The 15,668-nt window shown below is 40.7% G+C and overlaps 1 protein-coding gene across 5 annotated transcripts in view; it reads left to right on the top strand.

Moving 5' to 3' along the window:
* The window catches only part of ADAM28 (ADAM metallopeptidase domain 28), a 76,238-nt gene that overhangs the window by 6,747 nt on the left and 53,823 nt on the right, over window positions 1–15,668 (top strand). For 4 of the 5 annotated variants that reach the window (XR_006707208.1, XM_045456870.1, XM_045456861.1 and 1 more), the window contains exons 3-7: window positions 6,415–6,491; window positions 9,075–9,153; window positions 10,557–10,633; window positions 12,234–12,426; window positions 15,297–15,368. Coding sequence is in view for 4 of the 5 variants with exons in the window: in XM_045456870.1 (XP_045312826.1) it covers window positions 6,415–6,491; window positions 9,075–9,153; window positions 10,557–10,633; window positions 12,234–12,426; window positions 15,297–15,368 (498 nt within the window). In the remaining variant the exon portion in view is untranslated. The remainder of the gene's footprint in view (window positions 1–6,414; window positions 6,492–9,074; window positions 9,154–10,556; window positions 10,634–12,233; window positions 12,427–15,296; window positions 15,369–15,668) is intronic. The other variant, XM_045456879.1, reaches the window with a different exon arrangement.

The following is a 15,668-nucleotide window of genomic DNA, read 5'->3' as shown; positions in this document are numbered from 1 at the left end:
GATAAGCTTCCCCACAGATGATTTCTTCTAAAGCAAACATGTTTATAATAGCAGAACTCATAGGAGACCCTGTTTATTGAAATTATTCTCTCTCAACAAAATGTTTCTGGTAAATTTAAATGGGACCTGTATGCACTGGGTTCCTCATCAGTATGGCTCTCTTCAAACGCTTTCCAGTATTCTCTTAAAAACGCCAGATACCTTTTGTCACTGAATATTTTGAGGAAAGTTAATACACGTCCAGTGTTTTAAAGTGAATCCCTCACAAAACAAATTTAAGCTTTTGAACAATTTATTTTGTTGAAAAACTCTAGAATAATTACTGACACCTATTAGATGATCAATCTTAAGTTTTGGAAGAATTGAGTGGATGGATGCAGTTGATACAATGTGCTTGATATTTATTGCCAATACATTATTTTTCTAGTGCACAACTCGATTCACTGATTGTATAAGCCTTATCTTTTCTTGATTCATAGTAAAAGTGTAAAGGATCCGAATTCAGAAGGCTTGTTTATATTCACATCTGAACTTTGTTAATTGTCTCTGTTAGACACTGATGAGCTTCAATTTTTTTCATCTTAAAATTGAGATAATAATAGGAATGCTTATTTTATATGGCTATTTGGAGAAAACTTACATGCAAAGCAAAGCAGGATGCAATTATTAACTCCCTGCTCATGATTATGCTATGGCACTGTCTTCTATAACTCACCACCTTCTACTTCTGACTAACTGTCATGGCTCTTTTGCTTAATATAATGGTTTATTAAGCCGTTTTGTTATCTTTCTGCTTCTCAAAACAACCTCCTTTTTAGTCAGCTTTGGTAATCTCAAAGCCTTTTTTGGCAATATGTTTATTTCTACCACTCGGCCCTTCTTATGGATTTTTTTTTCCTATTTAACATGTTCTCCCCATATGTAACACCCAGTTCATATTCTATTCTTGTAAAGTAAACATGGAATATTTGTATATGTACTGATAGATCCTTTTCCTGGAGTCATGCTTCAGGAATGGCCAGTGTTACACCATTTGGCTCTTGATTCTCTTAATATTGATTTCACTATCATTATCGTGTGTGTGTGTGTGTGTGTGTGTGTGTGTCCAAGTGACTGTGAGAATAAGTTTAATCTTCTCATCTGGGTTGAAACTGCCCACGTCAATAAAAAAAAAAAGTGTTTTTTTTCTACCTTTAACATCCTCTGCTCCTTCTTACCCTCACCTCTCAATCTGTCCTATGGAAGATATTCCATAAATGTTCATTGATTCAAAGAAATCCCCACAGAACACATCCATCTTACCTTTTGGAGGAAATAAAAACATTACACCAAATTCCATAGACAACCAAAGGGAAATGCGCCTAAACGATTGGAGGGGTTTAATGTTTTTTATAGGGTGAATTTTATATTTATTTTTGTCGTTTTGTGGAGTGTATTTGCAAGAGTCTCCTTGCTGCCTTCAGTTGTCGACAGTAGGAGGTAACATGTTATTAGCCATGAAGAATGTGACAGGGCGAGGACTGAATGCTTCCGACCATCTCACAAATACATGTAACTCAATCATATTTGCCTTTTAGTATTATTCAACTAGCATTGATGTTCTCAGGTGCTGGTTGATGCCTTTGAAGTACCGGCCAGCAAGAATGTGATCAAACCATTAAAAACCACTAAAAACAATTCCTGGCTGAAGAAACATTCCAAAGGCATTGATCTGCTTTTCCCAGTCACTGTTTTCATCCTCTGATATTTCAGAATCTCACCTCCTTTCCCTCGTCACAGATGTCTAGCTCTCATTCTTACAGTTCCTGGACTATGGTGTATAGAATCACCAGATTCTAGCAAATAAAAATACAGGACACCCGGTTAAATTTGGATGTCAGATAAACAATGAAAGCTTTTTTTTTTTTTGTATACGTCATCTCCAATATCATGTGGGTCATGCTTGTATTTAAAAATTATTCACTTTATCTGGAATTCAGATTTAACAATGCCCTGTATTCTAGGCGGCGATCATACCATGGGGCTTTTTTCACGTCCCTATGAACGTGTTCTGTCTACAAATATAAGACATCCTGTGCTGCTGCATGTCTGATATTTCAGTCCTGCCTGGTCAGGCTTGCTGAGTTCTGCCATGACACTTGTTTCACAAGCATAGACCATAGAAGTCAGGGCCTCCTTGTCTATCTAACACGCAGCAGGCACATTCTCTTCCCTTCCACAGAATCTTCCCTTTTGGTTCACATACAGCTTATGGCCAATAAGAACTCTGTTATACAAATAAGCCAAGTTGTTAGAAGCTATCTTCGTAGGGGAAGGAAAAAAGAAAGAGGTTAGAGTGGGAGAGAGCCAAAGCATAAGAGACTCTTAAAAACTGAGAACAGGGGCGCCTGGGTGGCGCAGTCGGTTAAGCGTCCGACTTCAGCCAGGTCACGATCTCGCGGTCCGTGAGTTCGAGCCCCGCGTCAGGCTCTGGGCTGATGGCTCAGAGCCTGGAGCCTGTTTCCGATTCTGTGTCTCCCTCTCTCTCTGCCCCTCCCCCGTTCATGCTCTGTCTCTCTCTGTCCCAAAAATAAATAAACGTTGAAAAAAAAATTAAAAAAAAAAAAAAAACTGAGAACAAACTGAGGGTTGATGGGGCGTGGGAGGGTGGGGAGGGTGGGTGATGGGGATTGAGGAGGGCACCTTGTGGGATGAGCACTGGGTGTTGTATGGAAACCAATTTGACAATAAATTTCATATATTGAAAAAAAAAGAAGCTCTCTTTGTGGCTTCTGCATTGAGACTGTTGGTCCTCCTTGTGCAAAGGATTGATTAGCAATTATTCAAAATAACTAGAATTTGGAATGCATGTGACGGAAGGGATCTCTATATCCTGAAGATGTTATATACATTCTCAGTCAAATTAATCACTTCTCAAAGCAGGGAAGAGGAGGACTTGTATACTTATTATTATGTTTTAAATATTTTTTTATTTTTTAAAAATAATTTATTGTCACGTTAGCTAACATACAGTGTATACAGTGTAGTCTTGGCTTTGGGAGTAGATTCCTGTGATTCATCACTTCCATACAACACCCAGTGCTCATCCCAAGAAGTGCCCTCCTCAATGCCCATCACCCATTTCCCTGCCCTCCTACCCCGCCTCCCATCCCTATCAACCCTCAGTTTGTTCTTTGTATTTAAGAGTCTCTTATGGTTTGTCTCCCTCTCTGTTTGTAACTTATTTTTTCTTCCCTTCCCCTATGGTCTTCTGTTAAGTTTCTCAAATTCCACATACGAATACAAAGATATATCTGTCTTTTTCTGCCTGGCTTATTTCACTTAGCATAATACCCTCCAGTTCCATCCATGTTGTTGCAAATGGCAAGATTTCATCCTTTTTCATCGCTGAGAGGTTTTCCATTGTGTGTGTGTGTGTGTGTGTATGTGTGTGTGTGTATGTATCTATATCTATATCTATCTATCTATCTATCTATCTATCCATACCTTCTTTACCCACTCATCAGTTGATGGATATTTGGGCTCTTTCTATAATTTGGTTATTGTTGATTTATCCAAAGGATACAGGGGTGCTGATTCATAGGGGCACATATACCCCCATGTTTAATAGCAGCGCTATCAACAACATACGTACTATTAATCAACTGTGCCCTCTACTGGTCTAGAGAACAGAGGCACTGGCTTTACCTTCAGCTGTGCCAAGAGCATGGCCCCATCCTTCTGACTTCATCATGCCTGGCATCATGAAATAGTCCTCTGAAAAATTTTCTGGAGGGAATACTCAGGGGCTGAGTAGAAACTTGCATGTTTTTTTCATTATTGTATTTTTGGTTATGCTGCGTATGCATGGCATAAGGAACACTGAATAACTATTTGTTGAATAAATGAGCAAATGGATAATAAACAAATGAACAAATGGGCACATCCATGAATTAGTGTAACTGGAATATATTACCCATATATCTGCATAGAAATGTATTCAGTAAGTACTTAATTAAGGTCCCGGGTGTTGGGAACTTAATATTCAAAGGTAATTCCTATCTTCCCAGGATTCTGCCTATAGAGCCCACACACTTCCTTTGAGGCCAAAACTGCCAGGCTGTTGGCTCATGTCACAAAATAAAACATCTGGCGGCACAGTACCTTCCTTATGTTGGGAACAATTTCAGGTGTTAGCTGGGTCCACCAGAGTTTCTGGAGGCCTCAGACTACTGTATGTCATGGCAACAGTTGTATTACTGGCACCACACCTCCCTGGGACTCCGAGGGCTTCCTTGGCTATTTATTTTCTGTGTGCATGGGCATCATCTTGACTTCATCCTCTTGCTCCCCTCCCAGGAACGTCCAGGATGGTGGCCTTCTCAATCCACCCACTAAACCTTACCCGTGGATGGTGTTTCTCCTGGAGGAAGTGTTTATTTATATGTCCCTATGGCCAGCTAACCGTATTCATTGGGCTCCAAATAATTTCCATCTAGTGGACACTGTCCAAATCAAGGTGCATCTTTCCTCTCCTAACCCATAGTTCAGGACCCAGGTTGTATACAAGTAGGATACGCTTTTTATTAGCAGGCATTGCTTTCCACCATGGACTTCTACTTGGAAAGTACAGTTATAACATCACCTAGAGCACCCTCTTTCACAAAGACTTGTTTTCTTCCTTGCTGTTTCCTTTCATCTATAATCTCTATGCTAGTGTTGGCTAAAACTTCCAGTCCAAAAGCAACAATCTTTTCTAAAACCACCACCAAATAAATTTTAGGTGAAAATCTACAAAAATCCATTGCTGGCAGGAAATGAATATCTGGAAGCCTCTTCTGGGTAGAAAATTACATTTACTATCCTCCAAATATTTTAATTCCGTCTGGCCTTTCTTAAACCTGAATAATAAGTGGTTACAATGATTCCCTATAATTTTTATTTTCAACCCTCAGGCTTTTTTTCCCCCCAGCTCCTGGTGTTTATAAACATGAAGTGAATTACAGCAGCCTCTCCTCATCTAGAGCCACACATTGTACTTAGGAGTTTTTGACTTCACAGAAGACTCCAATAATTGATCATTTAAAGGGAATGTGGGCCGGGGCGCCTGGGTGGCGCAGTCGGTTAAGCGTCCGGCTTCAGCCAGGTCACGATCTCGCGGTCGGTGAGTTCGAGCCCCGCGTCAGGCTCTGGGCTGATGGCTCAGAGCCTGGAGCCTGTTTCCGATTCTGTGTCTCCCTCTCTCTCTGCCCCTCCCCCGTTCATGCTCTGTCTCTCTCTGTCCCAAAAATAAATAAACGTTGAAAAAAAAATTTTTTTTAAAGGGAATGTGGGCCATAATGGTTGACTTTGGAGGTGGCAAACCCCGGCACAATCCTCCTGATCTGGAGGCCCAAATTCACTATTGTCCCTTGCTGAGCTCAGGTATTGCTCTGGCCAGGAGACGGAGGAGAGAAGAAAAGCAGAGAAAACCGCACTCAGTCATATTTGGTCTGCCATATTTAGATCTCTTTAATAACAAGGTCCTGGCACTCCGCAGGGAGTTTTTAGATCCACTGTTTTATAGAACAGAATCAGCATTCAGCACACAATAACATCTTCTTTAACACACTTCTGTACAGTCCTATCTCCTCTTGTATATATAAAAAAAAAAATCTCAATTTCCAACCATTCTCCTTTTCTCCATGAGGTTTATGTGAGGTAATAGTTTCCCATTCTGAACTCCTAAGACTTATTTTCTTCCTGATGACTTCTTTCTGCTTTCGAATACATATTTCTGTTGTTTTGTCCATATTCTAGCTTCCATTTAGCCTTGAGAAGACCTCCAGACCAAAAATCATCAGTAAGAGTCTTTGAGGTCTCTGGGTCTGTGTGCTTACTATTCCTTCTTCTCAAATAACTTCCCCACCCTGCTTCACCTGGCTAATTCATGTCTCCGCTTACATGTTACTTCCTCAGGAAAGTCTTTTCTGACCTTAAGATGTTAGACACCCTACACTGCATTCATATTTATGTCCCTTGTCATATAAATCATTTTTATTATCTGTATTTCCACAAGATTTTAAGCTTCCTGACAGTTGGCATCAATTTTTTTCTTGCTTAGACTTGAATTTCCGGAACCAAATAGAGTCATGCTTATAACTCAAATAATATTTGTATATATCATGCCTATAACTGAAATAATATTTGTAAAATGCATGGGTGGATGGGTGGATGGATGGATAGATGGATGGATATACAGGTCTCAGGTAATTGGTCCATTCAGGTGGCAGAGTTGTGTGATTTGTTAAAAGAGGCCAGAAGCAGACATTTGCTATTATATGGACTACTGCTAAAGAAAGCAGGCATTGTTTGCTGATGATTAGAAGATGAACGCAGCCAAATCAATTATTTGTGTATTTATAACTACCAGCGGATGTTTGTGCATTTTTGCAGGAAAAATTTGAAACTGAATTGAAGTATGAAATGACAGTTAATGGGAAAGTTGCAGTGCTTTACTTGAAAAAAAGCAAGTAAGTGTTTTTACTTCTCACATTACCCTCACCAACAAAAAGTTAGCAGGTGGAAACTGTGCTGAATGAGTCTGCTTCTGCTTAAGGCTCTCAAAAACCTCGGCTAATAAGCTTTATCTCTCGACTGGCCCACGGGGTTGGGTGAATATATGTTCCCACTGAAGTGGTTTACGTTGAGCAAAACAATAGTTTATTAGTGTTTCAGTTCTTCTGGTAATAAAACACAGTGAATGAGGTACAAGCAGATATACATTTTATCAAGTTCAAGGAAAAGGCAGATTTCTAGACCTTCCCCTACATTATTTTGTTATTTTAATATTTTAATTTTAAATTTATTTATTCAAATTCAAGTTAGTTAACGTACCGTGTAGTATGGGTTTCAGGAGTAGAACCCAGTGATTTATCACTTGCATATAATCCACAGTGCTCATCTCAACAAGTGCCCTCCTTAATGCCCATCATCCATTTAGCCCACCCCCCGCCCACCACCCCTCCAGCATCCCTCAGTTTGTTCTCTGTATTTAAGAGTCTCTTACAGTTTGCCTCCCTCTCTCTTTGTAACTTATTTTTCCTCTCCTTCCCCTATGTTCATCTGTTGTGTTTCTTAAATTCCACATGTGAGTGAAATTATATGACATTATTGTATTTTATTTACTTGTACTGAAAGATTAGATTTGTTTATTTATTGAGAGAGAGAGAGAGAGAGACAGAGAGAGCACATGGGCTGAGGAGGGGAAGAGAGAGAGGGAGAGAGAGAGAGAATCCTAAGCAGACTCTGCGTTGACAGTGAGGCTTGATCCCATGAACCTCGAGATCATGACTTGAGCTGAAATCAAGAGTCTGACACTTAACCAACTGAGCCACCCAGGTGCCCCCTGAAAGATTAGGTTTTAAAACGATTCGCAGCCATTTCCATCAGGAAAAAAAAAAAAAAGATATATCTAAGTTCAATAACCCCTAGGACCAATTGGGCTCTCCCGATTCCAACACCAGTGCTCTTTCCCACCCAGTTACACACTAACCTGCCCACTTTCTCATGCAATTACATCGTCCTCCTGTTCCCTCATTCTCTTTATTCACGCCGGCCACAGGCAACATTTCTTGCAAATTTCATGGCCTCTGCTCTTGCCCAGATCTTGCTCATCCTACATCTTGACTATTTCAAACGTAGTTTCCCCACCGAATTCTGTGCTTTCAAGCTCTTTCAATCCTTTAATTATCCTATGTAGCACAGCAAGATTTTTTTTCATTCAAATAGACTCTTTGCCTTTTGCAAAACTTCACAACAGCCTGGAGTTTGGAAATCACGTGGCAGGGTGGAAATAGTACAGGTGTGGACTTGAAGCAGACCTGGATATGATCCTTTGCCACTGGAACTGTGTAATTGTTAAGGAACCTGGCCTGGATCCACCCAGCCGAAGAACCAAGCGGCACTCAGGGATCTCGGAAGGCAGGAGGTTTATTTCACACCGGCGGGCTCAGAGAAGGTCACTCTCCAGAGGTCTGAGTTCGTAAGCAGAGGGAACAATTTCTAGTCTGTGACTTCCGCATTCCGCATTAGTAGTAATTTGGCCAGTGTGGCAAGAGGGGTAGGAAGAGGAACCGGGAAGGGGAGTCTTTGGGCAGGGACTGGAATTTCCCTATCAGTCCTGTCGGCCACCTTATAACAGATTTTTCCCTATCATAATCTCATCTGAAAAATAATGTGAGTCATATTTACCATGTAAGACTTCAGAAAGGATGAAATGAATGATCCATGTAAAGTGTGTAACTCAGGTGGCATTTTACACCTACTAGTTTCTTCCTTTTCTCCCCACCCTGCCTCTTTAAAAGGTATATCCAGACTTTTATGTGCTGGTGGGTCATTGAAAGAACTCAAAAAAGCTCAGTGAAAACTCTGGAAGGGCCCCACCTACCAAATGCAGGTCAGTTCCCAATAGACTTTCACTGCTACGGTTGTTAGCAGTCGCTGGGAACTGAAAAAGACTGGCGAAAATGTAGTCATCGTAAACTGGTGAGGGATGCTGCCCTTTTTAGTCATTTTTATCAACTCTACCCTTCTCACTTCCATTTGGAAATGGAAATTTATCTCCCCTAAATAAGTATAAAAGTCTGATGAAAAAGCAGATACTGTTCTGTGCTAGTCAGGCATATCTCTGGCCCTCTCAGTCTTCATGCTTGTATTAGTCTTGAGGGGTTAGGAGGATGAGCTCAGGAGCTAGAACGTTCCTGCGCATCCAGTGAAAGCTTTCATTTTGATAACTGGACTTTTTTAAAACGTTTTTTAAAATGTTTATTTTGGCGAGAGAGAGAGAGACAGAGAGACAGAGAGAGAGAGACAGAGAGAGAGAGATGTGAGCGGGGGGAGGGGCAGAGAGAAAGGGAGACTCAGAATCCAAAGCAGGCTCCATGCTCTGAGCTGTCAGCACACAGCCCGACATGGGGCTTGAACCCATGAACCGCGAGATCATGACCTGAGCTGAAGCTGGACACTCAACAGACTGAGCCACCCAGGCACCCCTGATCACTGGACTTTTCAATTAGCGTGAGTAACCATGAATTTGTTTTTCTTTTTTTCTTCAGGGGTCTCCTTGCACCAGGTTACACCGAAACACATTATAATTCCACTGGAGGGGAGGTCACCACCAGCCCACAGATTATGGTAAAATAGAATATCCTAGATTCATTGTCAATCAGGGTATGACTCACACACCCAAAGGCAGTGTCATTGCCATACAAACAGGGAAAGTGAAAGCATTTATGACATTGGTGCCTTTTCCAGCAGTAGTAATTTCTTAATTGATCCTCCAATATTCGTACAGTTTGACAAGAACAAATGCATTTCTTGACCCATGGTCAAGACCCATGGTAACCCTTTCCAGCCTTCAGGGGCTCCCTCTAGGAGAGTAGGCAGGAGTCTCTCATCTTCATTAGAAGAGTGAAAAATTGAATACGTCTTGTGTCCTTTTTTTTTTTTTTCTTTTCTTTTCTTTTCTCTTTCTTTCTTTCTTTCTTTCTTTCTTTCTTTCTTTCTTTCAGAGAGAGAGAGAGAAAGAACAGGGGGTAGGGGCAGAGGGAGAGAAAGAGAATCCCAAGCAGGCTCCATACTCAGTGCAGAGCCCAACATAGGGCTTGATCCCACAACCCTGGGATCATGGCCTGAGCCAAAATCAAGAGTCTGACACTCGACCAACTGAGGTACGCAGGCGCCCCTACATCTCATGATTTTAGTCAATGCCAGTCACCTCACTGGATTGTATAGTCTCTTGATCTCAAGACTATTTCCTCAATGACAGAACTGTAGAAATCTGTTTTTTTTGTAAATACTTTCTTACTCTTAACTCCTATTTAGAGAAGGCAACTGTGTTAAGTAGTGTGAGGGGTATTTTATCATTTCCATCTTTTCTGAGCTCCATTTTACTTTTGGAAGGCTTTCACTCATTCTCCTCATAGTGATGGCACAGACATTTATGTGGGTCAATGCTCATCGGTCCCAAAGCAGAAAGGTGTGCTTGATTAAAGTACATCCATATGGAAAAGTGCTACAGTTGGTCATTTCTCTCCAAATGGAAGCAGAGATGTCATACTAATCCAGTTAATCTGCTGAAACTTTTTGAATGAATCAAGAAACAACAACACAATCTGGAAAACCTATTCATTGGAAAGAGCTTGTAGGTGTCAGAAAAAATAATTAATGAGCAATCAGCCCAGGGAAAGAATATTGATGTTTTGGGGACTTGGGTTTTCAATTTTCATCTGCATGTTGTTTCTTCCAGACTGAATTCACCCCTGTTACCCTTTTTTCTGCAAGACTTATATTTACACCAACATTTAACAAATGTTCTTTAAGCATTGGGCTAATTAACTAAATATTAAAGGTTTTAACCGTAAAAAGCTTCTTAACCATTTTTTTTTTTTGTATCTCTAAGTTGACTGTTGTTCAGCATAAAAGGATTTGAAAATATTATAGATCTTGTTGCCAGATTTCAAATTCAGATTTAGGAGTGGATCTAAGAACACACACACTTTCCTTTACAAAACTCTTTTTTTTTTTTTCTTGTTTAGGATGACTGTTATTACCAAGGACATGTCATTAATGAAAAAGTTTCTGATGCTAGCATCAGCACGTGTAGGGGCCTAAGGTAAGGCTTCAAGAATGGTTTGCGTATATCTGCGGTGATGGGTGAGTGTGTGTGTTTTAATAAAGCTGAAGAATCTCAAATATAATGAATTATATTGTAGTTAATTATGAATCCTAAGGGATCAAGAATTTGAAATTTGAAGGAAACAGGTCTCTTGATAGTGGTTTGTAAATTACACATTTGAATTACTTGCAGAAGTGTGTTTGTCTGCTTTTTTTAAAAAGTGGGTTTTTTTTTTGAGCTCGAATCTTTAGGAAACAGGAGCTCCTCTCCACCTTCTCTCTTTACTCTAAATTCCCTCTTCAGCTTGTCCTATCAAAGCCTATGACATCATTTTCTTCTGTAGGCATCTGTCTACAGTGAGATATTTCTTCTGATGCCCAGACTTGATTATCTAATTTTGTCTTCCATATCTCCACATCTCTTCCATATCTGGATAGCTTAATGAAATCTCAATCCTGATGAACCCTAAATCAAACTAATGATTTCCTCCCAAATCTGGTGTTTTTCCAGTGGTCCCTGTGCCAGTGAATGGTATAATCAACCAACTTCTTGCCCAATCCAGAAACCTAGGTTCCTTGATGATTTCTTGCCTCTCAACTACCCACTTTCAATCCATTATCAAGCCCCATTGATTATATGTTCTAAATGTTCACTGAGATTATTCAATACATTCTCATTCTACTCACATCCTACTCCAAGATACCATGGTCCTTTATGCAGATCATTGCAACAAACCATCTACTTCTCTCTTCACATCCAGTCTTGTCTTCTAATTCAATGTACACTTAATCCAGTCTCTTGCTATATATTCTTATGCTTTTTCTTCATAGCAATTATCTGTAATTATGAGTATTACATATAATATACGTACTTGTGGGTTAAATATGACTCTTTGATCCACATCCATCTTCCTTGTTTGACTATAAGCTCCACAAGAGGAGAAACCACAACTCTTTCCTTTCTTACTGTCTGCCCTTAATCCAATGACTAATGAATAATGGGAAAGCCCTAAATATCGGTGAAATGAATCTTAGCTTGGGGCTCCAGCAGGGATAATTGAGAAGAAATTGATAATATTTGTTGATCAAGTGCTTTATATATTATGTCCTTCAATCTTTACAATCATTCTAATAGGTAGGTACTATTCTCATTTTATAAAAGGAGAAACTGAGGCTGTGTGGGTCTAGGTACTTTTCCCATGGAATCAGAGCTAAAAAGTTATAGACCCAGATTTTTAATCCTTATTTATAGGACTCCAAAGTCTTAATTTGTAGGCACCTTTAATGCAGACAAGGCTTGAGAATTGGAAGAACACTGGGTGAGAATCAGGAAATTTCCATTCTAGTGTCAGCTCTGACACAACAGGTGACCTATTGACATCACAGTAGTCGCTTCTCTCCAACGGGCCCCATTTCCTCATAGAAAAAATAAGTTGAGGTCATATCTAAGTATACCTTCAGCTGCAATGTTACCCTATTTTCCGTGGCCATGAGCTTGAAATTATACGGCACTGGTAACTTTTTGCGATCTCTAAGTCTGTAGTGCTTTCAAAAGCAGGAATATTTTTTTAAGAAGCCTGGGTTCTCATGTTTTCCAGGGGCTACTTCAGTCAGGGAGATCAAAGGTACTTCATTGAACCTTTAAGCCCCACAAATCAGGATGCACAGGAGCATGCACTCTTCAAGTATGATCCCGAGGAAAAGAAGGCTAACAGCACCTGCGGGATGGATGACATATTGTGGGTACACGGATCTCGGCAGAATGTGGTTCCACCTGCCACCAGTCTGGTGGTATGTATATTTTTATTTTTTATTTGCTGCGCTCGCATGTATCTCGTCCTGGTTGCCCCGTCTTCCAGTCTCAGTAGTTGCGATTAATGGAAACTCGATAGTCGTTGTCGAACTAGTAGCCCTATAGTAGGCTCTAGAGACACTAACATCTTGTTGTACATTGATGATTTATTTAATAAGTATTTACGGATCGACTATTATGCGCAAGGTTAAAATGCGTAAGGTTAAAACCTATCGATGCGTAAGGTTAAAATGAAGTGTAAATATGATGCTTGCCCTCTAGGAAAAGGCAACTTCGCCAATGCTACAACACACGACAAAGGTCTAAAGCATTACTTTGACGTTAAATATCCCGCCGTCTTCATGAATGAACTCATTCAACAGATTTCTTTCTTGGAGTGCTGCCATGGGTGCTGGGGATGTAGCAGTGAGCAAAAATAAACACAGGATGTGTCCAGAGGAATTTAGAATACTCTTACATACATGAATTCATCTTCCGGTCACAGAAGAAAAGTGAATATGGCTTGTTTGAAGCCACAGGTGGATCTAAAAAGTCATTGCCATAATTACTCTCCTTTCCTTCCGGAGACACTATATCTAATCATTTCTTCTGTTTTCAGAATCCATTAAGCACAGGGCGGAGGTGGTCTGAATAAAAGAAAATCTCAATCCGCTGGGTTTGATTTGAGTTCACTTTGCTGTGGGTTTAAATTCTACCCGTGATATGGTATCTAGGAACCCAGAGGAACCACTCCTAGAGACGAAGACTCAAGGATTATTTCCAGGTTTTGGCCTGAGCAAATGATGAATGGGAGTACTGTTAACTGAGGTGGGAGGATGAGGGAGAAGCAGATTTTGTTTGCAGTTTGGGAATCGGTGGTTGTAATTCTGACCACGTTAAGTTTGTGGTATCGGACATTCGAATGGATGCATGAAGTAAGGAGTTAATTATAAGAGTCTGGCCTTTAGAGAAGAGGCCAAGGGGCGCCTGGGTGGCGCAGTCGGTTAAGCATCCGACTTCAGCCAGGTCACGATCTCGCGGTCCGTGAGTTCGAGCCCCGCGTCAGGCTCTGGGCTGATGGCTCAGAGCCTGGAGCCTGTTTCCGATTCTGTGTCTCCCTCTCTCTCTGCCCCTCCCCCGTTCATGCTCTGTCTCTCTCTGTCCCAAAAATAAATAAACGTTGAGAAGAGGCCAAGACTGGAGATATACGTTTGATAGTAATTAGTGCAGCGTTCCTATTTAAATAAGGCAGGACACATAAAAAGCTATCGATGCCACATAATTTCAAGCTCATGGCAGTAGGATATAGTATAACATTGTGATTCCCTAGGAAGACTGCCTGGATAAAGCAAAGGGTTGAGCTTTAATGACAGCTTCTAATACTCAGTGGTCAAACAGCGGAGAGGGTTACAGGAGTTACAAACCCCAAATAGTTAGGGCCCCGCTTCCCTCCGTAACCTCACCTACCGTCTGCTCCCCACCCACCGATGACCTCCCCCATTATGTTCTGACAAACACAACCTGTTTTCTCTGTGCTTTCAACATGCCAATATCAATTCGCTTTAGAGTCTTGTTCACTTTTTTTTTTTTTTCCTCAGCTGGAATTATCTTCCAATGTGTCTTCCCTTTCCTGGTTTCTCATTGTCATTAATAACGTCTGCTGCACGACCAAGTCTTCAGAACTAACCATATATTCTGAAATAACTCCCTTGTCACTCAATATCACATCACTCCATTTACTCCTTCGAGTAGCGCTAAGATCACCACCTGATAGCCCTATGCCTGTTTGTCTACTGGGAGCTCCTTAAGCCCATGGGCCATGTCTGGTTCACTGCCTTATGCCTGGTGCCCCCAGCACTGGTGGTGGGGTTAGGTGCTAAATGAATGTGCTGCTCCTGTGGAGGGTGGGAGGGAAGTGCATAGCTCACTAGATGACGCCTAGAAGTCTTGCTCATGGAAGTTTATTTACCTGTTAAAAGACAAGCACTTCCTGAAATGCAACATGATAAACTTTGATAGTTTATCAGTTAGTACGAATAATGTATCTGCTACTTGTCAGTGGCACAATCCACTATGAAATGTGTCTTTTGCTGTCGTGGTTTAGTGGAGAAAAGGGAGCAGAAAGTAGAGAAGCTTGGAATATGGGAAAGAGATCTAGTTCTGCCTAAGGAGACGCAAGCAGAGGGGCACCTGGGTGGCTCAGTTGGTTGAGCGTCCAATTTCTGCTCAGGTCATGATCTCCTGATTCAGGAGTTCAAGCCCCGCCCTGCGTCAGGCTCTGTGCTGACAGCTCAGAGCCTGGAGCCTGCTTCAGATTTTGTCCCCCGTTCTCCCCACCTGCCCCTCCTCTCTCTCTCTCTCTCTCAAAAATAAACATTTAAAAAATAAAAAAAAAGAGCAGACTAGGTGCCATGGTAGCTCTGGACATTGTACCATTGCTAAGGAAGGAGGTATTCACTGGGAGAGTAATGAAAGGCTACTTAAAAACAAAAACAACAAGAAGAAAACACTGGGGGGTTGCGGAAGTCAGAGTTTGTCTATTTCAGGGCAGGAGAGTGGGAAGAGTCCATGGCTCAAAAAAATCCAAAGACTTTGGTTTTAGTTCCAGCACACTTATTAGTCGTGCAATCATTTAAATTCTGGCAAAATGAAGGGGTCAGACTAGAATATCACCGATATCCCTGCTAGTTCTGGTATTCTGAGCCTCTCATAGTTAATTCTGGGTGGCTAGAGTTCAAATGATAATGTTGTTGTTCTTTATTGCCAGATATCAACCCATCTCTTAGAAAATTACACATTTCAAAGAAAAGAATGACCTTTGCGGAGAATGATGTTGTCTCAGTAATTTTCCTTTTTATATTTATTATAGAAATCAAAAGACCGGAAGGGCCGGGAACGTAAGAAATACATAGAGTTTTATTTGGTCCTGGATAATGGTGAGGTAATTATACCAGATACCTATGTCTTTTCAAATCTCCTATATCAATTTATTGTGTGAAATATTAAATATATGGATCAGTTTTCAAAAATCATGAATATGAGCTATTCCTTTTTTTGAATTGTTCTGACCCTAGGAAATTTGACATTTAATTAGAGTGTTAATGACTTCTCCTTTTCAGGAATGTACACCTGATATGATATGTATAAAGTGAATTTTTTGCACTTTATCCTTGATTTTTGTCTCCAAACTTAGCTTCCAATTAAGTTCCTTTGTTATTTTGTCTTTCATTAAGCGGTTAAA

This window comes from Leopardus geoffroyi, chromosome B1 (genome assembly GCF_018350155.1).
Source record: "Leopardus geoffroyi isolate Oge1 chromosome B1, O.geoffroyi_Oge1_pat1.0, whole genome shotgun sequence".
Lineage (NCBI taxonomy): Eukaryota > Metazoa > Chordata > Mammalia > Carnivora > Felidae > Leopardus > Leopardus geoffroyi.
This window is presented reverse-complemented; position numbering and strand designations above follow the sequence as displayed.